The sequence below is a fragment of the Lonchura striata genome, chromosome 35, assembly GCF_050655825.1.
Source record: "Lonchura striata isolate lonStrDom1 chromosome 35, ASM5065582v1, whole genome shotgun sequence".
Classification (NCBI taxonomy): domain Eukaryota; kingdom Metazoa; phylum Chordata; class Aves; order Passeriformes; family Estrildidae; genus Lonchura; species Lonchura striata.
Window position 1 is genome coordinate 8,813,475 of NC_140737.1, and position 26,524 is coordinate 8,839,998.

The 26,524-nt window shown below is 50.0% G+C and overlaps 2 protein-coding genes across 2 annotated transcripts in view; one reads left to right on the plus strand and one right to left on the minus strand.

Moving 5' to 3' along the window:
* Positions 1–9,242, minus strand: part of LOC146764352 (uncharacterized) — a 70,152-nt gene extending 60,910 nt beyond the window's left edge. The window contains exon 1 of the mRNA XM_085565270.1: positions 8,021–9,242. Within this exon, the coding sequence (XP_085421396.1) occupies positions 8,021–8,838 (818 nt within the window). The 5' untranslated portion in view covers positions 8,839–9,242. The remainder of the gene's footprint in view (positions 1–8,020) is intronic.
* The window catches only part of LOC144246964 (uncharacterized), a 712,254-nt gene that overhangs the window by 543,608 nt on the left and 142,122 nt on the right, over positions 1–26,524 (plus strand). The window lies entirely within an intron of this gene.

Sequence of the window (26,524 nt, forward strand, 5' to 3'; positions counted from 1 at the left end):
TTTGAATTGTCCCATTTGAGGGCTCTTTCCTCCACCGCTTCTCATCCCTCTGCCTCGCTCGCCGACTCGGTTGCTCTGGGCCGCGAGGCGCACCATCTTCTCAGAGCAAGGATATTCTTCAGGAGGACCCAAACTCTGCTTTTGTTGCCTCTTTTTGAATGATTCCCAGCTTTTATCCTTCACTTGTGGTGAGCCACACTGAATCCCAGGTAAAGTTTTCCAGCAATTCCCTTTGATAATTTGAACAATTAGGGGAATTGATTCAATGCAGTGGAAACAACAATTTTCAGGTCTGGCCCCCTTAGTAAACACCTCCCACCACTCTTGGGATTCCCTTGGTAGGGTCCCATTCTCTTCTCCAATCCTTAGGCCTGACTCTGTCAGTTCTCTTTCTAACTGATAACACCTTTACAAATACCCCTAGGAGGAGTGCCTCTGTAACTATGGACCCACCACCGTTCCTGGCAAATTTTACAAATATAGCATACAAAAGGGTAACAATTACAATCCTTATTTGTACAATATACTCTAAAATCATAGTCCAGTATCTCACTCTACCAGCTGGTTCGTACAATTCTTACTGAGTCCATTCAGTCCATTTAAATGTGACCTTAAGGTCCCCGGGCTGGCTGGTTATTCTCCAGGGCTCTTGGGCAGCAGCAGGAATCACTCCCTTTATTCGGCTCGCATGGGTCCACTCCTTCTCGGCAGTTCTGACTGCAGTTTCTGTAGTGAGTAAAACAACACAGGGGGCTTCCCATTTTGGGGGTAGTGAGGTTTCTTTCTAGGTTTCTTATTAACACCTTATCACCTGGATTTATATTATGGATTGCTAGGTCTAAATGAGGTTGTTACACTAGTAACTCGGCTCTTCTAAGCCCTTCCCGAGCCTTCACAACTTGCATGACAGATTGGTTAATTTGTTGATTACTTATTTCAGGGTGATCTGTAGGAGAATCCATGTCATAAGGCATCCCATAAAGCATTTCAAATGGAGAAATTCCAATATCGGTTCTGGGCTGAGTTCTTATATTTAACAAGGCTAAAGGCAAACATTTTTACCCAGGATGATTGTGTTTTATACATCAATTTAGTTAGTTGTTTCTTAATTTTCCCATTTACCCTTTCCACTTTACCTGAGCTTTGTGGATGTCAGGGAGTATGATATTGCCACTTTGTTCCTAGAGCTGTAACTACTTCTTTAATTATTTTGGAGGCAAAGTGTGGCCCTCTGTCTGAGTCTATTACTTCTGCTAGTTCATAGCGGGGGATTATCTCTTCTAATAGTATTTTTACTACTGTTTGTGTAGTTGCCCTGGAGGTAGGGAATGCCTCTACAAAGTGAGTCAAGTGATTTATTATCACCAATAAGTGTTTATACCTTCCTACTTCAGGCAAATCAGTAAAATCTATTTGAATGTGGGAAAATGGTCTATGTGCCAATTCCCGCGCCCCCCATTTCCCACACCACTCACGATTTCTCACACCTGGGTCTATTCCTGGGTCAGGGGTCTCTTCAGCCCCTCTAGAAATCTCAGCCCTCATTCTAGAGAGACTGCAGACTGTAGAGAGAAAGCTTACCAGATTAAACACATTAAAGATGGTCTCTTTAACAGTCAGGGGAAACGGAACATTCTCTAATAGGGAGCTAAGAGATTCAGAGGAGAAGAAGGAAAGCAATGGCTGAAAAGCCTCAACCCCTGCTTCCCCTCTAACAAACTGGCTGCACAACCATGACCATGAGCCATGCATTCCTGGAACAGACTTCAGCACCTTCATAAACCCCTGAAAGCCATTACAACCAAGCCCAGCCCAATGGATATTCTGGTCAGTGCCCTTCTACTACAAAAACTACATATTAGGGACAATACCGGAGCTATTCCTGAATAAGAAAATAAACCTAGGGACCATAGAGGGATTAAGATCTCAAAAAACCCTAGGGACCAGAAACACATACAGGCCTCCACTCTAAAAGACACTATGAATTCAAACAACATAGCCAGTAACTGCTCAATACTAACACAAAATAATTGGAACCAAAATATGATTAGAACAGGTTGGGGTTTTTTTTTTTCACTCTCTCCAGACACGAAATGGGCAGCAAAATATTTGTCCTAGTTTAGGGCAAATTTGGGAGAAAAACCTCTGGAAGGAGCCCCCAGAAAACAAACCCCCACGGCCCCTCCCCACCCACCTGATTTGGGAAGAATTTTCTCTGAGAGAAGTGGAAAAGAACCTGTTTATTTAACAAACAAAACCCTTCCCAGCACTAAAAAAATGAACAACACCAGATGACAACAAAACTCTTTCACCACTCTGAAGAGATGACAAATCCAGAAAGTCTCTCCTGGGGGTGGTCGCCCGGGTCTGGGCGCTGGGGATTGCTCTGGGCACTGGGGATGGCTGCTGCAGATCACAGAGTGCAGGGTCCTGGTGCTCCTCGGGGTTCCCAGGTCCCAGTCCAGAGCAGGTTGGATGGTATTCAGGAAAGGGAAAGGGAAAAGAAACAGTCCAGGGAAAGAATTGGACTGCTCAGCTAAACTAATTTAAAAAGCAAAGGCAAAAGCAAAAGCAAGCAAAAAAAGCAAAGCAAAGCAAGCAAAAGCCAGCAAGCAAAGCAAAGCAAGCCAGCCAGCACTGGCCTCTTCTAGACAGCAGAGCATGGGGGGAGGTGAGCCAGCTGATAACAAGGCAAAACAAACCTTCACTTTCTGAGTCAGTTCTGAAAGAACAGAACAGAATATCAAACATAAACAGAACCCACGATTGGAGATACAAACACCATAACATCACCCTCGGACATTCCACCCCTTATCTCCATATCTTCAACATCATGTATAAACTTCATCAAGTAAAAACTTTTTTCATTTACTCAAACCTTTGACACTTACACATTTCCTTCTATTTCACTTGCTCAAACCTTTGACACACATTTCCTTCTGTCTCATGTCTGTGTGTTTTTGTGTACAGACACTGGCAGCAACATCGAGCAAACAGTGATATTTGCACATGAGTCTCACCCCACAATCAGATCCCCCTGAGGTACACATCGTGTTGCTCCATCTCTCTGCATTATCCACCATGTACAACCTGGTCCCTGAGCAAAGACAATCCCACAAATGGGTTTGTCTGTACTCGAGACAGAATTGATCCACACTGATTTCCCTAACAAACCTCTGGCATGTGCCACTGGGACTTTATCTCCATCTACTATATTCAAGGGCTCAGACTGGGCAGGACCTGCTCAATTGGTGGAACCTCGGCTGTTAACTAACCAGGTAGCCTTTGCTAAATGTTGCTCCCAGTTTTTGAAAGATCCCCCACCCAATGCTTTTAAGGTGGTTTTTAACAGTCCATTGTGCCTCTCCACTCTGCCTGCAGCTGGTGCATGGTTTGGGATGTGGTACACCCACTCAATGCCATGTTCCCTTGCCCAGGTGTTGATAAGGCTGTTCTTGAAATGAGTCCCATGGTCTGACTCAATCCTCTCAGGGGTACCATGCCTACAAAGGACCTGCTTTTCAAGGCCCAGGATGGTGTTATGGGCTGTAGCATGAGACACAGGGTAGCTTTCCAACCATCCAGTGGTGGCTTTTACCATGGTGAGCACGTAGCGCTTGCCTTGGCGTGTCTGGGGCAGTGTGATGTGGTCAATCTGCCAGGCCTCCCCATACTTGTACTTGGACCCCCGCCCACCATACCACAGGGGCTTCACCTGCTTGGCCTGTTTGATGGCAGCACAGGTCTCACAGTCATGGATCACCTGAGAAATACTGTCCATGGTTAGATCCACCCCTCGGTCTCGTGCCCACTTGTAGGTGGCATCTCTGCCCTGATGGCCTGAGGCATCATGAGCCCATTGTGCTCATAGCAAAAACCACTGGTTGAGGCTCACAATCTGGTTTAGCTGCTGGCTTAGGCTCACTTGTCTGGTTTAGCTGCTGGCTCAGGCTCACTGTCTGGTTTAGCTGCTGGCTCAGGCTCACAGTCTGGTTTAGCTGCTGGCTCAGGCTCACTGTCTGGTTTAGCTGCTGGCTTAGGCTCACTGTCTGGTTTAGCTGCTGGCTCAGGCTCACTGTCTGGTTTAGCTGCTGGCTTAGGCTCCCTGTCTGGTTTAGCTGCTGGCTTCCAGCCGGGGCTGTTGGCTGCAGCCTGAGTGACTGGGATCGCTGCTGATTTATCTCCTTGCCCCCCTTCCTCTGTCTGCTGCCCTACAGTATCTAGCAGGGTGTGATAAGCACATGCCAGGGCCCAGCTCACTGCAATGATCTTTTTCTCCTTAGACTTATCATGGCATTTCTCTTTCAGGTACTTTGCCACCTCAGCTGGATTCTGAATTTGTTCACATGGGAAGTCCCAGGCTATAGGGTCAGAAAATTCCTTTAAGATTTGGCCCATATGCTCCCATTTCTTTCTTGAACTCCCTCACATCTCCTGAGTTGAGAGGTACCTCCACATGACCTATTCCCAGAATTTGGGTTGGCTGTCCCTGCTGACCAGCACTGGGGTTAGGGATCATTCCCAAAGCTACTTCTCTTCATGGATATAGGGCTTGCCCTTCCCTTTCTCTTTCCCCCCTGGTTAGACTACGAGTAACGCAGCGATTTTCCTCAGGGACCGGCTCTGGGATTTCTACCTCTTGGTTATCAAAATCTCCCCCTTGATCTAAATCGGGGTAGACTGTGGGTGGTGCTGGTGGGGGTGGAGGAGGGGGAGGTATGTATGGTAGAGGGGGTGCAGTTGGAACTTCCTCAGGCTTTTTATTTTTCTTTTTCCCTCCCAGGGTGCTTCAGGCAAAAAGTTTTGCTCTTGTTTCCCCCACTATCCAGACAGCAGCATACTTGCTCTCTTCCTTATCAAAAGGTTCTCTAGAGTTTACATAAATGTTTAATGCCTGGCAAATCCAGTCCTTGAAGTTTCCAAACACTGGCCAAAATAAATTATCACTACAGATGTGTTTTCCTCCCCATACTTTTATACAATAATGTATCATTTTTGCCCTATCCTTCCCTTTCCTTGAAGGATATTCATCCCAAGATTTTATCATTAGACCTAACGGACTGTCAGGGGGGATCTGGGGAAGCGTTACCGGGTCCCCGTCCCCATGGAAGCAGAGGGCTTGCTTTTCCTCTGTCCCATCTCCCAGGACACCTTCAGGCACACACACACTCGCGGCCCCTGTTGGTGCCCAGCCCCTCGCGGGCTCTGCAAACCGCACTACTCAGAGCTCTGCCCGTGCCTCGTCCTACAAGGACGTCTCACGCGTTATGTCCTGGGATCCCAGCCCAACCCAGCGGATCCCCACTTTTATACTCACGCTGTCCTGCGTCTTCGCCCGGCTTCGTGCACAAAGATTACGGGGTTACTGGTATCCCTTGTGCTCAATACCGAATTTGGGTTCGTCGGTAAGGGTCTGGGAAGGAAAAGCCTGCACCAGGCCCGCTGCAGAGGCAGCGGGGCTCCTCCCTGATTAGGAATTCCCACCCGGTCGCCCTTATCCGAGTCACGGCACCAAATTTGTTATGGACAAATTCAACTGGGGAGGCTAATTACAGATAAATCAATTAACAAGAATTAATTAAGCAAGCGGTATTAAGCAAAAGAACAGCGCTGGGCTGCCAGAGAGCCTCTGATCTGCCACGGAGCACCTTCCCCCTTTGACCTTTTTGTTTTTATAGCCCCTTTTTATTTCCAGTTGATGTATTTTCTCTCGATGCACTCTGCGCTGGTGCAATTGGTTGCTGGGGGTCTTTTTTTCTGCCTTGGTGGTCATAGGAATGAAGGCTCCTCATCTTCCTTGCAGATTGTCCTTGGCCTAAAAGTCAACTTGTGTATAATTAGTTACACAGTCTTCTATGCTAGTTGCATTCCCTACTCAGTTCAAATTCTTATCTCCTTTAACACTCATTTTGATGAACAAAGACCATTTTATTTATTACACCCACTCTCTCCCAGTGCCCCCCAGCGTGTCCATCTCTCTGCTGCCCTCGAGCTCCCGGCCCAGCCCCGGCCGCCTGCTCCCATCCAGCTGAGGTGGTTCCAGGGCGAGCAGGAGCTCTCTGTGGTGGCCACCGACATGGTCCCCAACGGGGACTGGACCCACCAGCTCCTGGTGCTGCTGGAAACCCCAACCCGGGACAGGGTCACCTCCACCTGCCAACAACATCAGCCTGGAACAACCTGTGAGCTGGAACTGGGGTATGGGGGAGGAACTGGGAGCGCTGCAAGAGCCACTGGGATGTGCTGGGAGCACCTGGGAGGGAGATGGAGAGAGCCTGGTTTCAACTGGGAGAGGAAGTTGGGGGTTTAGAAGGGCTAAGAAGGGGTTTGGAGAATACTGGAAAGGGTGGGATGAGGTTCTGGGGGTCCTGTTGGGCACTGGGAGGGCGTTTGGGTGCGCTAGGTTTAAGTGGGAGGGAATAGAGTGAGCCTGAAGGAGCTGGATGGAGATTGGGGATGGAAAAGCAGAAATTGGGATGAGGTTGGTTGTGCTGGGAAGAGACTGGGAGGGCTCTGAATGAGTCCTGGTGGGGCTGGGAAGGGACTGGGATAGGCTTTAGGGGTCCTGAGGCAGTGGGGGACGACTGGAAGGAGGCTGCGGGATCCTGAGAGGGACAGGAGGGGCTTTGGTGGGTCCTGGGGAGGTTAGGACAGAATCAAGAGGGAGGTTTCAGGGGATCCTGAGTAGGCTGGGAGTGACCAGGAAAGTGCTTGGAGGGGCTTGGGTGTCTGTGAGAGTTTTTGGGAGATCCTGACCCCTGCGGACCACCCAGAGATGCTGCTGGATGCTACCGCAGCAAGATGCTGACAGGAACTGGAGACTCCCGAGTTGGGCTTCGTCTTCCTGGCACTGGGGATCGGGTTCTACCTGTGCAAGAATGTCTGGGGGGTCCCGTGTGTCGTGTCCCCCCTCCTCTGGAATGTGTGTGCTCCCCGGGGCCCCCAGCCCGGTGTCACCCCCTTTTCTCTGCCCACTGAGCTCCTGAGCCGCCGGCGGCCGCAGCCGCTCCCTGTGACCTCGGGCCCGGTCGGGACCCCCCGCTCAATCATGATGCTAATTTTGGGGGGGTCGTGTCCCCCCAGCCCTGCTGTCACTCTGGCCCTGCCCCCTGCTCCCAGTGTTCCCAGTAAAGCTTCCCAGTTAAACCCAGCCCAGTTCATGGGGGCACTGGGGAGGGACTTGGGGGGACCCCACGGCGGGGCCGGCACTGGGCAGGGAGGGCGGGTCCAGGTGGGGAACACTGCCTGCTGCGGGTCTGCCCGGCAACTGGTGAGTCATCAGCCCCGCTCTCGCTGATTGGCTGACTCTTCTCCACCGCGTTCTCTCATTGGCTGAGGAGAGGCCCGGCAGTGCAGAGAAGGAACGGGAGAGATCCCGCCCCGAGCACCGGCACGGGGACAACAGACCCAGCCTGGGCACAGGGAGGGAATTTATTACCAACCAAACCACGGCAGCACCAGGAGAAGGGAAAGAAATCCCTCCAGCACCTTCCCCCACCCAACGGGGATCACCCACAACAGGGTTATCCACCATGGAGAGACGGGGACATCCGAGTTTAGAACAAAGCCAATTTTATTGAGTGTACCAGGTGTTTATACAGGGATTTACTTGTATGGGGCTTATAGAGGGCTCTATTTTTGGTAACAATTTCCCATTGGTTACACATTCTTCATGACATCACATCACCTGGTAACATTACCTTATCAAAAAGTCTCACACCATATTGCCTGGTCAGTCTTCTTGCCAAGGGAGATTTAAAACTGTGTCTGTGTCTCCCACAGTTTCTGCTCAGTCAGGCCTCAGATATCGGGCCTCTTTATCAGCTCCATTGCTTTACTCTCTGTTTTATTCCCCATACAGGGACACCAGGGCTCTGCCCAATGGGGTTCACTGGGGATCATCCAGCCCGGATCCTCCCATGGGGGATGGAGCTGCAGCAGCTCACCAAGCTCTTCCCTCACTCTCTTCCCTCACTCCAAGCTCTTCCCTCACTCGGGGCACTCACAGGGCTTCCCTTACTGGTGCCTCCGTTGGTGCCGGGTCAAGTGAGAGCTCCTGGAGAAGCTCTTCCCACACTTCCCACATTCGTAGGGCCTCTCCCCGGTGTGGATGCGCTGGTGCTCAGTGAGGCTGGAGTTTTGCTTGAAGCCCTTCCCGCAGTCGGGGCAGCGGAAGGGCCTCTCCTCTGTGTGAATCCGCTCATGTAGGAGGACACTGGAGCTGGTCTGAAACCTCTTCCCACACTGGGGACACTCGTAGGGCCTCTCCCCAGTGTGGATGCGCTGGTGTCTTCTCAGGCCTGACCTCCTCCCAAAGCTCTTCCCACAATCCAAGCACTCATAGGGCCGTTCCCCAGTGTGGATCACCTGGTGCACCATCAGGCCAGACATGTCTTTGAAGCCCTTCCCACACTTCCCACACTCATAGGGCCTCTCCCCGGTGTGGATGCGCCGGTGCACGGTGAGGCTGGAGTTGTGCTTGAAGCCCTTCCCGCAGTCGGGGCAGCGGTAGGGCCTCTCCTCTGTGTGAATCCGCTCATGACTGAGGAGACTGGAGCTTCTCTGAAACCTCTTCCCACACTCCCCACACTCGTAGGGCCTCTCCCCAGTGTGGATCCTCTGGTGCTGGATCAGGTGGTCGCTCCGCCTGAAACCCTTCCCACATTCCAAGCACTTGTGGGGCTTCTCCCTGCCATGAGGCTTCTCCACCAGCTCCGAGCTCCACTTGGATCTCCGCCCGCCTTCCTGGCTCAGGGGGGCTCTTTCCTCCCCGCAGCTCCCTGGGCTGGGTTTGCAGCTCCTCCTCCTGCAGCATCTCTGGGGCTTTTCCTCCTCCATCCAGGCACACCCTGGGTATGACAAATCCTGGTTTGGGGAAAAAACAAGAGGAGAGCACCTTGGAATGGAGGTTCCACCTTGCCCAAGTTCATCTCAGGAAGTCATTGGGAATCTTGTGTCTGTAAGAACCTCCAAAACACCAAGATTCAGCCCAAAAATACTGCAAACTTCCAAGACACAAATCAAAAACTCCCTAAACATCACAACTCAGGAAAAACCTCCTCCAAAAGATAAAGATTCAGCTGCCACATAAAACCAAAGCACCAACATTTAGCCCAAGAAAGCTCAGAAACACCAAGATTCACCCCATGAAAATCGTGGATCCACTTCCACAGTCACCTGCTGCATGTGGGGGGAGCAGCACTCCTGGGCTGGGGGGAGGCTGCAGACACAGGGAGGGGCGGAACCTTCTGCTGCTTCCTCTTTCTGCTCCGCCTCCTCCTCCTCTTGTGTCTCTACTCTTCCTCACACTCCTCTTCCTCCTGCTATTCCTCCTTCTCCTGCACAATCCCACCCTCTACTGCCACCTGCATCGTTTGACCATTTTGTTCCTCAAGCCTGCTTCTCCTTCCCTTCTCCTCCTGCCCCCAGGCCCAGCACCCACTGCCGGCTCCCTCTTCCCCCCACACCCACAGCATCCCAGCGCAGGGGCAGGGATGGAGCTGGGGCAGGTCGGGCTGGGGCAGCGCTGGGCTCTCGGCCGCTCCCGCCCGCACTCGGTCCCCACTGCAGCCGCTCCCGCCAGGACAGCGCGGGGGGGCCCGGCCTTGGCGCTGCCCCACTCCCACCTCCCCAAATTCCCCTCGCGGGGCCATGGGGCCGAGGGGGGGCGCAGGTGGGTCCAGGTGGGGAACGCGGGGAGCTGCGAGTCTGCCTGGCAACTGGTGAGTCATCAGCGCCGCGGGCTCTGATTGGCTGAGCTCGGCCCGAGCCCTGGGGCTGCAGCACAGAGGGGACACCCTGCTCCAGGGGGGATGTCCCACAAACGGGGGACCCCATGGAAGGAACCACAGGAAAGTGTCTTTACAAACAGATGCTCTGAATCTGCTCGGAGATAGGGCTAGAGAATTGTACATAAGGGTGTGACAGGAGAATCCATTGGTTTCCGAAAATGTTATTTGATGACACAGACTGCTGCTCAGCCAAGGTCTTGCTAAATTCATTAACTTGGAGAAGAACAACAAAGCCTTAACAGAGCCATGAGTATCATCTGCTATACAAAACTGGGGTGCATATGAAAGGGGTAAGTAGTAGGTGGATTGAGAAGTCTGTAGCTCTCAAGTATTTCAGCCAACACAGAAAGGGAAAGGGAGATGCAGCTGGGAAAATTTGGATGAAAATGAGACGGTGTCCTCCAACAATTGGCGAGATCCCATGGCCTGAATGTCCCATGGCCTCTCCCTTTTCTTAGGAATGAAATTTTACAGGATTCCTCCGTCTGCTTTGTGGACAGAATTCTCTGCTCATGTCAATTTTTCCACACACCCTGGGGTTCATCCCGAATTCTTTCCACCATCCGGGGCGGCGGGCAGGGAGTGCAGCTGAAGGTGCCTCACCCACTTTGGGTGATCGGCTCCCTTGGCTGGCGGCAGCACCGGCGATTGACTGGGGGCCCGGGAGTGACCAGGAGACAGACGAGTGACACATCAGGGGGTCTGTGAAGAGTCAGCAGGGAGAGAGCACTGAAAATCTCATCAGTGAGTGCCCTGGGATCCTCGGGGAGTGAACATGGCAGGGCAACCATGGAGGGGAGAAAAGGGAAAGCCAGGGAGGGGTCCTGGCCAAAGGGATGATGATCCCAAAATGTCTCTGAAGGGTCCCTTGGGAGAATGTTGAGGTAGTCTGCACATTCCCCCAGAGGTAATTAAGGACATGGGCACCCAGGGAGGCAAGTGGAGAAGGGATTTGTACAACAGGGGATGGATGGACGGTGTGCTGGGAAGGGATTGGGTGAAGGGGAGTGTGCAGCAATATTGTTCAGGCAAGAAGCAGCAGGAGGAATCTATGTGGTAAGAAAATGGATGCTGGAAAAGAGGGGGAACAGAACAATACTCAGGATTGGAATGTTTTTCAGCAGGGTCTTATCCTCACAATTTGCCAGCTGATCCAGAACCTTTCCATCCCCAGTTTCCAGGAGAGGAAAAGCAGGAGGTCAGGATGCCAGGGGTTTCTCTGCGGTGGCAGCGGCAGCACCGGGCGCAGAGGTGCGGCACCGGGAGCACGGGCTGGGGCCTGTGGGGAGCTGCGGGGCCGGGCCGGGGCTGTGGGGCAGCCGGGGCTCAGCGCCGGGCGCTGCCTGACCCCACCAGCCCCGGGCAGGGCCGGCAGTGGCCCCCGGCCCCCAGGAGGCTGCGGGACGCCCCGGCCGCTGCCCGGCCCCGGGGAGCTGCCGGCCCTGCCCGCCGGGGGGGCCGCCTTTGGACACTGCGGCAGGACAGGCACCGGCTCTGCCACACGGGCTGGGCAGGGACCCTGAGCACAACGGGGAAAACAAAGGAACAGCTGGGAAATGCAGAGTGCACATGGAAGGATCAGGATTTGCTGTTCAGGATTTGGTTTGGGTCCCTGCAGAAAGGAAAGGTTTTGCAGAAAGCTCAGCAGCTCTCAGAGGATGAGCACCCACAGGCAGTGACCGGGGCTGCAGGAGTGGCAGAAGAAGCCCTGCAGCACTTGGGCACAAGGGCACAGCAGCTGAAGGCAAGAAGGGATGAGCAAAAGGCCAAGCTGAAGGCAAAGGCCATGGCAGAGTTCCCACAGCCCCTGAGGGATCAACCCCAGGGCCCAAGGGGGCCCCAGCACCCAGGGCATGACGGGGTCGGCCACAAGCACCTGGCAGAGGCATTGCCCTCCTGGCCAGGGCAGAGCCCACCCAAACAGCCCCTGGGAAGGAGTCAGGGCTCCAGCTGCAGCCCACAAGGACACTGCAAGCACAGACAGCAGCACCCTCAGCAGGAGCAAGTCCACCCCTGCATGGACATGGATTGGCAGGGCGCTCTGAGCTCCCATCCCACCGGGGACCCACCACACTGGAGCCCTGGAGAACATTCAGGCTGGGTCTGCATCCAGAGGAGGCCTCTCCTGATGGACACAGGGGCCTCTCCTTCCATTTCCTATCTCCTATAGGGGGAGAAAATTCTAAAGGAGTGTTTTCATTATTAAGGGAATAAATGGGAAAACTGAGCTGGTGTCATTTGTTCATGCACTATTAGGAGCTGTGGGGGATAGGTTTGAAATAAACTAATTTCTTTTTCTTCCTACTCTGATTGTAATTAACTAGGAAGGAATTTGATGGTGGCATTTTAATATTGTAAAATGTGATACAGAGGCTATTGCTGCTGTACCTTTGTGTCAAATGTCTGGCAAGGCCTGTGCTGAAGGGAACCCAGAGGTGTGGGCAGCCCCAGGGAAAATTTGATGTGGAGCCTCTCCAAATTACTTGGAAGCAACCAGGACAAGTGGTGTCTAAAAGCAACACCCTCTTCCAGGGGAGGGAAGGAAGGGCTCACAGCCTGGTATGGAGTCCCTGCTAAAGGCAGGGCTCTTGGAGCCAGGGATGTCTCCCTACAGCACTCCTATCCTGCCTGTCAGGGAATCAGATGGCTCCAATGAGGAGGACAAGAACAAGTGCTAGACAAAGCCTCTGTGAAATGGCTGAATTTCCTGTCTAAAAATCATCTTTTAGTTTTTGAAATAAAAAAAAGGCAAATGCTGGAGAAAAAGGTTAAATATTTGAGAAATAGTGGGACTGAAGATTCCCGGTGGATTGACCCAGAGAGGGTCTGGGCAATCACAGAAGTAACATTTCCCAGTACCAAAAAGGAGCCGGACAATTCTGAGGATTAATAGGAATTACACAACATGGATTAAGGATTCTCTGTTCCAGCCAGAACATTGTAGGACTTTTTAACCGCAGACAGCCTCCATGCTGTGGTATGGACAGGAGAAAGTGAGCAAAACTTGAGAAAATGAAAAGCCAAAAATATTGATGCCTCAGCTCTGGCTCTTCCAGACTCAGAAAAGAAATTGGAATTGTAGGTGAATGTTCAACAGGGCCATGCCAAATGAATCCTTGGGCGGAAACGTTTCACCCAGTGGCCAGAGCGGCCTCATTGCCTGCAGAATTGTGCAGCCACAGATTCAACAGAACTGAGGCCCAAAACCTGATGACAACAGGATCTCCAACTGTTCCAGTCTGCCATCAAGTTCAAGCTTTGATAACCAAAAGAGCCTCGCAATGGATGAGCAGTGCTCGGTAATTACAGTGTGAAACTTGTCCAGTGGCACAGGAGGATTCAGAACTGAGGACAGGGAAGGGTTTAACCCAGCCTCCTGTTTGAACAGCCCACAGAGGGGCTGGGAAGAAACCCAGCACTGCATTCAAGTGACACAGCTCCAGACCCAGCCTGGGGGAGACTCAGGAGACATTGCCTGGCCTGAGGCAGAAAATGTCTTTGTGGATGGCTCTTCAAGGGCAGCAGAAGGGAAAAGAGTTCCAAGACAGGCTGTTATTGAGGAAAGGGAATCAGACAAAGCGCAGGTTACCCCCATGGTCAGCTCAACCAGCACAGCTGTGTGTGCTTGTAAGAGCCTGGCACTGAAATGCCCTGAGCAGGAAGGCTTCAATATCTTCTGGTGACCCCATCTCACCTAACAGGGGGGCAAAAGCAATTCTGATTGCCCATTTGATCACTTATTAGGGTATTTCTAAAAGACATAATTCCAATAAAAGGGATTGTGGAAGCAACAAACTCAGACAGCAGAACTCATTTTCCAGGAAAGATCCTCCAGGGGGCTATGGGAGCTTTAGGAATACAATGGGACCTCCATAACCCCTGGCAACCCCAGAGCTCAGGCTGGGTACAAAGAATGAATGGGGAAAGAAACACCTGTGGAAGCTGGGGATAGAAACCAAGATGCCATGGGTATGGCTTTTGCCATTGGCTTGGGCAAGAAGAAGAGCCAAACCCAGGGGAGATATTCAATGACTTCCCCTTGCAATTGATCTTGGGAATTCCTTACCCTGGGAATTCTCCACCTAGTGCAGGGTGCAGATAAGGGATGCACATTTAAAGCAGTCTGTGGCCAGAATCCTGTCTCTGGTGCAATCTCTCCCCCAGGAAGCTGGGCTGGCACAGAGCCTGCCTTGGCACTTTGCTGCTGCCAACATCCAAGCAGGACATGGGCTCTGCCTAAGGAGTGCAAAGCAGCACCACTGGTGGCCAAGTGGCGTGGCCCATGCCAAGGGGCCCCGAGGCCAGAAACAGCCGCCAGCACAGCTGAACACGGGGGGACCCCTCAGCCTGGGCTCCAGGTCTCTGCAGCCCCGGAGATTTGCACTTCCCGCCTGCAGCAGGAGGATGGGAGGCCCCCCTGAGCCTGCACTGAAGGCAGCGCAGCAGCAGCCAGGGCTCCACAGCGGGGCAAGGCCCTGGGCCTGCCCACACCTCCTCTGCTGAAATCCTCGGCCTGGCCACCCTCCCTGGGCAGCTCCAGCCACCGGGGCCAGCCCTTGCTGCCACTGCTGCAGCTTCAGTGCTCGCTGGGCCTGCACTGCCACAGCTGCTGGGGAGACACCGGGACAATTCCACTCAGTTACACTCACACTGCATTAGCTGGGTTGGTGGAAAATGTAGCAAGTTTCATTAAAAAAAAATATTATTTCTCTACTCAGGCTTGCTTTGCCTTTGCCTTGGGGAAAGAAATGTTAAAGGTTTTTTCAAGGGATGTTACACCACTCAATGGAGATGAGTTTAACATCTCAACACACTGGGAATACCCCAAAAGATACCCACAAAACATCAGTGCCCAGCAGCAAACAGCAACCAACACCTACCCCAGACACTGCCCCCGGCAGAGTTAGAGGCACCTGGCCTGCAAAAGGCTGAGAAGGAAATCCAGGAGTTCGAACCTAATTAACATCAGAGGCAAAGAAATCTGGGTCCAGTAGGAAACCAAATACTAAAAACTACACAACTTGGAAGCAATGAACATTAAACCAATGGATTTAGATTGGTTCAGACTGTATAAATTTAGGAAAATGTAGTAAAACTCACATGTCATGGGATAATTTTCTCTGCACAGCCAGCCTATGTGTGAATGAAATGATTTCTGTTGCACATCTTTGCCAGAACCAAGGAATGCCTTGACTCTCTAGCACTAAAGATATTGTTGGAATTTTTTTTTTCCCCTGCAGTTTCAGAGACAAGATTACACCATGAGAATAACTTTCCATAACAATTGTCCTGGCTTGTAAAATAAGCATGTATTCTATATGCCATCTGTTGGAGGTTGGGCAGTTTTCTTATCTCTTCCAAGAACAATGTCTCCCTCTGGGGAGATATCTTCAGTTCATGGACCATTGAATGACTCACTGCATGACCGGTAAAGTTACATCATCCCAGTGTGAGATGCTCCACCCAGAGGGAGGAGCCAAGCACCCCTACCCGCATAAAATCTGCACTTTTTGGGACACTGAGCAGCTATTAGCTGGATTTCCAGAAAAGCAGCTCTCTTCTCTGCTGGTGTCCCAGAGGAAGACCAAGCCCAACTACTACCAGACCTTCAAAGAAAACTCCACCCTTCTAGAGATCACCAATCCAGCAGCATTTCATCTGCCACTCCAGGAAAAACAGCCACCATTTAACTAGACTACTGCCAACACCCTAACTCCTCAGGGTGTTAGGTTTCTGACTCTCACTAGTTTTGTTTGTACTAATTACATTTTTATTATTATTATTTTTATTTAGTTTTTCTCCTAATAAAGAACTGTTATTCCCATTCCCATATCTTTACCTAAGAGCTTTTTTTGAAATTGTGGTAATTCGGAGAGAGGGAGTTTACCTTTTCCATTTCACAAGAGGCTCTTGCCTGCTTTCACAGACTCCTGCCTTTCCAAACCAAGACAGAGCCCTTGGACAATCTTCCACCCCTGTAGCTGAATTCTCCTCCCCAGGCTCAGGCCCCTGTGCCTGCACCAGCGGGGCACCCGCCTCAGCCTGCACAGGCACAGGCACCGCCGTGTAACACACAGCCCTCGGCTCCGGTGCTGCCGGACCCATCAGGTCCCTCCCAGCCCCACCTGCACCACAACAGGCAGACGATCCCGGGCACACACCTCCCACTGGGAAAACTGCTTATCCTCCAGCTAGCAGAACACGGTGCAAGACACGGAGGGAAAACCATGACGATAGTGAGGAGGAAGGGGACAGACCCAGTCTTTACCCTCTAAGGGAAGTACCAACCGCTCCCGGAGTCATTGGGTACGTAAATGTGCCGATCAATATGGGAGATGTAAGAGCTTTCAGCAAGGAAATGCGGAAATTAATGGATAATCCTCTAGGGGTGGCAGAGAGGCTGGATGAATTTTTGGGGAACATCATCTATTCATATGATGACATCTGCACCATTCTAAGGTCGTTATTCAACGCCGAGGAACGGGACATGATACGGCAGGCTGCAATAAATGATTGAGAACACAGGAATCCCCAGGGAGGGAGTGGCACGAGAGAAAGCCTGAACAGAGGCCATCATAGAACACCCAGGCAGAGAAGGATCAGTCTAAAATGATAGGGCTAAGGAACATGGTAATACAGGGAATTTGGGGGATGGTACCAAAGGGACAGAACATTAGTAAAGCATTGGGGGAATGCCAGGGGAGGGATGAAATACCCACCAAATGGCTGGAGAGGCCGAGAAAGAGCCTCCAAACGTATTCGGGCACCGACCCTAATTCACCTGTCGGGGGTATTCTGTTTAAAACACAATCTGTTGCTAAATCATGGGAGGACATACGGAAAAAGCTAGAAAAAATAGAAACTTGTCAAGAGAAAAGCCTCCAAGAATTGTTAAGGGAGACACAGAAGGTTTACATGAGAAGGGATAATGAAAAATAAAAAGCACAGGCAAGGATACCTGGTGGTGGCAGTAAGGGAATGCAAAAACAGGAGCAGATACAAAATCCCGGAAAGCTGGCACAAACACAACAGCCCCAGGGAAAACCTAACCCCTCTCAGAAGAAAGGCATAAACAAACAGGTAAGCAGCCCTGAGTGCTTTTACTGTAAACAGAAAGGGCACTTTAAAAGAGACTGTAAGAAGAGAATGAAGGATGAACAGATCTTCCAGGAGGATTAGAGGTATCAGGGGCTTTATAATTTGGGGTCCAGAACACCTGGAGAGCCCTTGATAAAATTAAAATTTAGACCCCCAAAAACAAGAATTGGTGTTTTTGGTCAATTCAGGTGCAGAAAGAACTACAGTTCAGCAACTGCCACCTGGATTTACTAAAAGCAAGGATTCAATGGTGGTCATTGGGGCTAAAGGGGAACCCTTTAAGGTACTGGTTTTAACAAATGTGGAAATAGAAAATAAGTTTTGTCTGGGGAACATAGTACTGGTAGAAGAAGCAGATTATAATTTGCTGGGGAGGGATCTAATGGTAGCTCTGGGGATAAGACTGATAGCACAGGACTCCCAGCTCACAGTAAGTTTATACAAAATAACCGCTGAGGACAAAAATGAGATAAATCCCAAAGTGTGATTTGGGAAGAGGCGGGGAGGTTAAACATGGAGCCAATTCACACTGAGATCCAGAGACCGGAGGATCCAATCAGGATTAAACAGTACTGCATTCCCATGAAAGGCAGGAATGGACTGAAGGCTGTAATAGAAGATCTAAGAAAGAAAGGCACATTGGAACTGTGCATGTCAAGACATTACACTCCTATCTTGGCAGTACAGAAGGCGGATGGTAATTACAGGCTGGTGCAAGATTTGAGGGTGGTAAATCTATTCTCTATACTCACCAAACCTATTTGGACAAGCCCTTGAAAAACTCTTAAGTGAGTTTGTGCCCGTTAAAGGGACCAAATTACTACAATACGTAGATGACCTATTGGCAGCCGGACTCAGGGAGGAGGATGTGTGGGACCATAGCACTATTAAACTTCTTAAGGGAAAAAGGGTTGAAGGTCTCAAATTGAAATTACAGTTCACAGAGCCTGAGGTCTAGTACCTAGGGCATTGGTTAACAAAAGGTAAGAAGTTGGATCCGGACAGGATAACAGGTATCATTACTTTACCCCCTCCACGAAGAAAAAAGGAGATCAGGCAGCTGCTGGGGCTTCCAGGATACTGCAGGCAATGGATCGAGGGATATAGTGAGAAGGAAAAGTTTCTTCATGAAAAGCTTATCACGGACAAGCTAAAGTAGACAGAGCAGGATGAGGAGGGTTTCAAGAAATTAAAATAAATCCTCGCGGCAGCTCCAGAGTTGAGCCTCCCTGATGTAAAGAAACCTTTTCAGCTGTTCCTGGACATCAGTAATCACACTGCCCATGGGGTTTTAACGCAGGATTGGGCAGGGGCCAAGAAGCTGGTGGGGTATGTATCAAAGCTTTTAGATCCTGTAAGCAGGGATCTTACCAAGCAATTGTAGCAGTGACAGTATTGGTGGAGGAGGCTAAGAAGGTGACTGTTACAGAATTGCTGAGAGAGAGGGCATGATTTATGTCTGGAGTGAGAATTGAGCTACCCCTCAGTCTAGGCCACAGATTTGGGGCTTGTGAGGCCTTCCAGCCTCTGACACAGTTAGAAATGAAGAGCTTGTGGCGCAGATAGAAATTGTATTAAGGTGTGATGCGAAGCACTGGGCTGTCTGGGTGTAAAGTAGTATAGGTTTATAGTGTAAGGTTTAGGCCACTTTAAGACAAAGGTAAACAATGTTAGCTTGCCAATGAGAGTGCTTTGTAAAGTATAAACTATATAGAAGTGTATACAATCTGCCATCTTCTCTCGAATAAATGGAGAACGTTGCATTAATCATATTGGTTGGATGTGCGTTCTGTCCTGTCCAGCTTCCCGTTATCTGAGGTCCCTGGTCGCAGGTGACCGTCGGGGCATTCTGCAGCAAAAGGCTGACAAGTGGCCAACTGACGCCAGGCTCCTACAATATGAGGCTGTATTAATCCACTCCCGGGATTTGGAATTGTGAACTACCTCGGTGCAAAATCACGCGCGATTCCTGGCTGGGGAAGCCGCAGGAGTGCCTTCCCATGACTGCGCATAAGTGGTGGAGCTGCAGATCAAAATAATGCCAGATTTAGAAGAAGGTGAAAAATGGTTTGTGGGTGGCTCTGCAAGGGTCATAGATGGGAAAAGGAAATCAGGATATTTCCTGATGGCAAAACCAGGGAGGTAGTGGAATCAGGACCCCTGAATCCCGGATGGTCAGCACAAGCTTGTGAGTTGTACGCAGTATTGAGGGCCCTGTGGAAATTAGAAGGGAAAAAAGGAACAATTTTTACAGATTCAAATTATGCATTTGGGGTGGTACACATATTTGGAAAGATTTGGGAAGAACGAGGGTTACTCAATACTCAGGGAAAGAGGCTAGTGCATGAAGAAATAATCAGGCAAATCTTAAAGGTTATAAGGGGGCCAGAGGCAATTGCCATAGTCCACGTGAAAGGGCACCAGACAGGAATGCAGTTCAGGACCCAAGGGAACAATTTAGCAGACAAAGAGGCCAAAAGCGTGCCTCTAATGAAGGTAAGTACCCCAGGAATCGAAGAAGGGGAGTTTCAGGAATATCCTCCCCACCCCTTCCTGAAGGAAATCGAGGGGTACAAGAAGATAGGAGACCAGATAGAAGGAGGTAAGTGGAAATTGCCAGATGGGAGGGAGCTGTTGTCTAAAGACTACAGCAGAAACATCCTGAGAAGATTACATCAACAAACACACTGGGGATTCCAGGCCCTGGCAGAGCAATTCCCTGGATTCTTCAGGTGCAAGAGGATTTATGAACTGGTAAAACAAGAGGTGCAGGGGTGTATGATTTGTCAAAAGATTAATCAGGCAAAAACACGGCAGCTGGCACTGGGAAATCACCCAGTGGCATACAGACCTTTCAAAAGGATTCAGGTAGATTTTACTGATCTGCCTAAGGTGGGGAGATATAAATTTTTATTTGTAATAGTGGATAAACTAACCCACAGGGTAGAAGCCCTCCTGAGCTCTCAGGTGATGGCTCAGACAGTATCAAAATTTCTACTAGAAGAAATCATACCCTGATGTGGGTTAGTAAAATACATAGATGCGGACCAGGAGACACACTTCACCTCAAAAATTATTAGACAACAAGCCAATGCTGTTGGGATCCAGTGGGAATACCACACCCCATGGCAGCCTCAGAGTCCTGAACAAGTTGAAAGGATAAATCAAACATTAAAGGTTCAATTAGCAAAATTGATTTTGGAAACAAAAATGTCCTGGTTAAAGTGCCTCCCCTTAGCCTTGCTAAATATCCAGACCATGCCTCACTCCGAGACTGGAGTGTCACCTTTCAAAATGCTGTATGGGATGCCATATGAACATGATATGCCAGTGGGGCATCCGAGGATAGAAGATGCACAGACACAGCCGTATCTCATAGCCATAAGTAAGAATCTGCAGGAATTGCGGAAGCAGGGAATAATAACACAAGGTGCCCCTTTAGGTTTTTCCACACATAAAGTTCATCCTGGGGACAAAGTGCTCATAAAAACGTGGAGAGAAGCCCCACTGACACCTCACTGGGAAAGCCCTTTTCTCGTCCTCTTAACCACAGATACAGCAATACAAACAGCAGAAAAGGGGTGGACACACGCATCCCGAGTGAAGAAGGTCGAGCACCAGGAAGAGATGCCAGAGTGAAAAGTCACCTTTCCTCCTGGAGATTTGAAGATAACCTTGTGGTGGCCAAGTAAATGACTGACAGGGATCTGATAAGGTGCACTGAACCTCATTGTGAATGTTATCCATTTGTATATTTCAAATATGAGTATTGTAACAAGGTTTGGGGCACACACTGTAGAAGGGAATATTGGCCAAAGGGTTTATGTGGTAAGTGCCTAGAAGGGGAACTACCATATCTTAGAGCTGTGGGTCTCAGATTCAGTCAAAGAAAGAAACTGAGAGTTTCTAGCCAGGCAAAAAGCTGGGAAAGAGCTGGGAAAGAATGTAAATAATGCTTTATTTCTGTTGTTTTTCACATTGTTTATAGTTAAGTTCTATCACTGTGCATCAAGCACTTTGCACCAATGCTCTGGGTTGTTTTCACTTCAGAAAAAATAGATTTGATCCTTGCGAAGCTCTGTATAAAAGAGCTGTGTATTTTGAATAAATGGGAGTTTTACTCTCAGCAGCCTTCTAAGTCAAGTCTATTCATTCCCATCCTGCCTCGACAGCAACAAGAGCTTGCCACAAGCCTAGGAATAATCGAAGCGGACTCTGAGATCTGCTTTCATTTGTTTCAAAACAGGCTAAGGGGAAAATTGAGATCAAAAGCTCAAATCATTACTGTTGAGTGCCGGAGGTTAAATAAAGTACCCTGCAGTGCAGATACAGTTAAACTACCGAGGTGGAGCATCTTTAAACGGAGGTATGCAGCTCAGTCCAGGTATGACACCACAGAAGACTATTCTTGCTGCCGAGAAAATGGTTTACCTCACCACTGGTGGCAACCCAGTGAGCACAGGCAAAGGCAGAGGAATAATAATCGTGGGGATCCTGATCAATCTGAGTCCAGCAATGTGCCTCAGGACCAGCACGCGTTGCACTAACTGGCCCAGCACAGAGGTGTGAGGCCCCGGTGAAGGTGCGGGCTCTGCATACAGACTGTCCGGAGAGCACACGGGGAATCGGAGGCTCCGACAGCCCCAGCCCCAAGGAACTGCGGCAAGGGTAAGATAAGCGGGCACTGTCCCATAAACGGCACCCAGCCGGGGATACGCAAGCTAAAAGAAAGAATAAGGTGTTACTCACAAAGGGCGACCCCCAAGGACGGGCAGTCAGAGCACAAGGAACATAAAAGAAATGTTGAACAGATATCTGTCCCAATCTGTGATAAATGTAACTGCACAGTATGGACTGGGGGAAGGATGGAGTCAGTGTTTGTAGCATACTTTCAGGCTAACCCACTGTGTTATGACAATAACCACTTGGGAATGTGTGTTATGGGTGGACAGACATACTGGGTCGGGAAGAACTTAAAATATGAGACCAAGATGTCCCTCAAAAACGAGCCAAAAATGGACCTTTTAGAGGATTAGGATGACCACGTTTGTTTGCAATATGACAGGATGTTCTGCTTTTCAAGAACAAAGAGGGAGTGGACCCGGAGAGCAAAATTAAACAGGTATCACAGGAACTAAAAAGACAAGAGGCAGAGATGAGAAAAAGCATGGAGCAAGAAAGGCTGGGAACCCTAAGCGAGCAATATGATCAGCTCAAAAAACAATATACCAGTTGGAGTTTCCCTGCCTCCGATCAAAACCTATTTGTGGATCTGATGCAAGAAACTGCAACAGAATTGGGGCTGTCCAATTGCTGGATCTGCAGAGGGCTCAAGTCTGCAGAGAAGTGGCCTTGAAAAGGTGAGAGCTTAGCTCTAGATCAACTCCTGAAATGGGATAATGCTATAATTGGGACATTTTGCATTAGCAGGGAGGGAAAGGAGCACACTGAAATGGTGGGATACACTTCATGTCTGTCCACTCCAACAGTAAATTCCCTTAACAAAAGCCAGTACCTAGTAGGTACCTAGTAGGGTACTGGAGCTGGGAAAAAGGCACTAAATGTGAATGGAGAGAAAAAAATCGAACACTGCTGGAACAAAGGCTCTGGAGCTAACCCTTACCAATCCTTAGAGAATTGAGAGGATTCTGGAGTAAACCCAAAAACACAAAAGTCAGGTGGAAAGCCCTGAATGGTTTATATTGGATTTGTGGGAAGAAAGCATACAGCAAACTACCTCAGTGGTGGAGAGGATCATGCACTATTCAATTGATCAGACACGTTTTCTTTACCCTACCTCAATCAGAACACAGCTCACTAGGGGCCCCCTTATACGAAACTTTGAGCAGAAGAAGAAGGGATTTGAAAAAGAAATCCCTATCTTTGGTGGGGGTCAGACCTGGGGCGAGAAGTGGCCAGCAGAAAGAATAATAGAGAATTATGGTCCTGCAACATGGGCCCAGGATGAAAGCTGGGGGTATAGGACCCCAATTTATCTGTTAAACCGACTAATAAGACTTTGGGCAGTGGTAGACATGGTCTCTAACCACACCTCAAATGCCCTTGAGCTGTTGTCTAAACAACACTCCCAAATGAGGGCCTTCGTGTATCAAAACAGAATAGCCCTGGACTATTTACTAGCAGAGGGAGTAGGGGTCTGTGGAAAGTTTAATGAATCATAATGCTCTATAGAGATTGATGACTATGGAGAAACCATCAGAGGCCTGTGACAGAAATTAAAAGGGTAGCACATGTCCCAGTACAAAAATGGAACTCCGTACTCCAAGCATCCTGGTGGGATCATCTGTTTGATGGAGCATGGTGGAAAAAGGTAATATTTTTTTATATTGTGTTCAATAGCTGGGATCATATTCCTACCCTGCCTGATACCATGCTTTATCAGGTCGATACACTCAGTAGTGCAGGGTATGCAGGTGGCTGCCATGCCCACAGACCCAGAATGTGCTATGGGAAAAACAAATCAGGTATCAAAAATAATGAAATTGGGGGAGGAAAATCTACACGGTAGGGCAGCAGATGCTTTGGCCAGATTCAAAGAGCAGATACAGGGAGAAGGGGATGTCTACAAATTGTACCAGGGAATTCCAAGACAAGAGTGGGATAATAAGCCTTCAGGGAACTAAGAGGATTATTTCCTTCTTATAAAGAACTAGGAAATGGGATAGTAGTATAGGGAAAAGTCACACATAATTATGTAAAAAGTTTAGAAATCAGGAATTACTATGTTTATGTAGAAGGGGAGGGATTGTTTTGTGTATATGGGATAATTCATGCAGATAAAAATTGCCATATATATTTTATGTATGTATTGGTAAGAAATACCCTTATAAAAAGATTTTTAAGCACACAAGTCAGTGTCGGGGATTGCATCACAGTGTTGAAACCACCTGGACAAGAGGAAGGAGATCTTCATTTACAAATGAATGAATGTGGCCAGCCCAGAGATGGGTGTTCCTCAAGGTGATCCACCAGGATGATGAATACCTGATAAATATCTAAGACTGAGATAGCTGGAGCCGTCTGTGAGATACATCTTAATACTGGATTACTGGATTCCTGGATTCTGGGAACACATCGTGGATGTTTATCACTCCCCGGACATGGTTTTGTTCCCTGGATGTTTATCACTCCCCGGCCATGGTTTTGTTCAGCTCCTTGCAGAGAAAGAACTCCACAGGAATATGTGCAGACCTGAAAGGAAGAAAAGGGACTCTGCCTCGGGCAGGAAAAATCGTATAAAAACCTCTCGGCAGGACAGTCGGTGTGAAACAGAGGGGACCCTCTGCTGTAGCGATCAGACCTGTGTCTCACCCAGCACCGGTACCCAGGCTCTGCACTGACCCTTTTTGACTGGATTGTGGCTCTTCTTTTTTTTTTCTCTAAATTTATACTTTGATCATTTAATAAATTTTCGTTAATTAATAAATTGGAGCATTCATTTATCACAAAGGTGATCCTTTAACTCATTAACAGTTAATAGTGTGTTTAAAAATATGCTTTAAAAAGAAAAAATAAAAGCAGCATATTCTGGGGTGGCCACATATGAGTCATCCAATGGCTGACCTGGAAAAGAATTTTCCCTCCAGCAGCCTGGAGAGGAGCTTAAGAAATGCAAATTAACAGTGCTGGGGTAAAGCATGGACAATGTGTTTGGGTTTCTTGCCTGGGGCTGGAATTGGGCTGATTCCCTCTGCCCCCTCATCCCAAACTCCACCATCTCCCACAGATGGAATTTGCACAGCTGAAGGCAGAGCCCGTGGTGAGGATCTCTGACTCTGCAACAGAAATGGCTGAAGCTGCAAAGGGAAACAGCAAATGGAGAATGTTGGGAAAACTTCACCAAAATAAGGGAGGGATCATCCCTCTGCCCACTCCAACATCTGCTGTCACTGTCTATGTTTTATAGGGTGGATTCGAGCATTGGGGTTTTTGCTACCACAAGTTCAGAAAAATCAGTTAGAATACAAGTATTTGATGTTTACATTAGAGAAAATCAGTCAATTGATGCAGCCCCAGCTCCCGAGGGAGTGCCAAAAATCGAAAAACCAAAACGGCTACCAGAACAAATTCTACAACACCACAGACCAGCCCCTGGGAACCCTATGAAACTCATATCAGGAGCCACAGAACCCATTTATCATTTCAATGGCATCATTAAATTACAAGCTGTCCTCCAAATAAGAACCAACCAGACAACTCCAGCTCCTGACCTTCCTGCTGACCAAGCCACTGAAATGAGGAACACAACATTTCACCAGGGGATGGGATCAGATTATCTGTTAGCAGAAAAAGGAGGAGTTTATGGAAAATTAAATGACTCAAACTGCTGTTGGCAAAGAGATGACCAAGGAAAACTGGTGAAAAAGATGAGAAAGGAAATAAGAAAGCAGCTCATGTTCTGACCCAAATGTGGAAAGGATGGGTATGGGACGCGGTTTTGTGGTGCACTGGCAGACCAGGGGTCAAACGAATGCTGCTTCTCCTCTTCTGAGCTGCAGCAACTCTCATCTTTTTACCATGCTCCACACCTTGGCAGTGCAGCTCATCCAGCAGCTGAGCCAGGGCATGCAGGTGGCAGCCAGGCCTCCTGATCCACAAACGGCTACAAAAGGACAGGGAATGAGGGCACCGAGAATAATCCCAAAAACAAAGAGGACCCGGGAAGAACAAAACAGAGTCAAGGAGTGAATCTGCCTGGAGATAGGGCCAGGCACTTGTAGAAAAGGGGAGAAACCATCAGGTCCATTAAGTGTTACAAATTGACCCAGACAGCTGCTAAAAGTCCCGCTACATTCCCGAACTTCGAGGAGAAGAACAAAGACTTAACAGAGCCATGAATATCGGCTGTTCTACAAAAGGAGGGTGCACATTAACGAGGACAGGCTCCAGGCGCATCGGGAAGTCGGAACCTTCCAAGGAACTCAGCCGGTGGGCAAAGGCAGAGGGAGATGCGGCCGGGAAAATGAGGATAAAAAGGAGGCTGCGGGCTACGAGCACGGCAGAGAGCGCACGGCAAATGCCCCACGGCCTCTGCCCCTGCTCGGCAATAAAGTCACTTTGACAGGACTCCTCGCTCTCCTCCGGGCACACGAACCTCCGGCGACGGGAATTTCCCCGCCCGCTCCCGGCCGCGGGGCAGCCCCTCTGTCCTACCCACAGCAGCCGGGCCGAGCCAGCGCTGCTCCGGCAGCGGCTCCTGCCCGGCCCCGGCGGGAAGGAGACCGCGGGCAGCCGCTCCCGCAGCGCCCTCAGCCCGGGGCCGGCACGGGCCGGACACGGCACCGGCGAGCCGCCGGAGCCCCCTGCCGCCCCCTCCGCCCGCAGCCGGCCCCGAGCCCCCGCAGAGCCCAGCGCGGCTCCCACCTGCGCCGGGGCCGCCTCCGAGCTCCGCCGCCGCCGCCTCACCGCGCTCCGGCCGCTGCCGCCGCTGCCGGGCCCGCACAGCCGCTCGGCCAATGGCGGCGCTGCGCGGCCACGGCCGCCCTCAGCCCGCCGCCGGGGCCGCGCCGCGCCCCGCTCCCACCAATCAGCGCGCCGCAACCGCGACTGACGGCACCGGCGGCCAATGGCAGCGAGCTCGGGGCGGGCTCTGCGCACGGCCCCGCCTCGCCCCG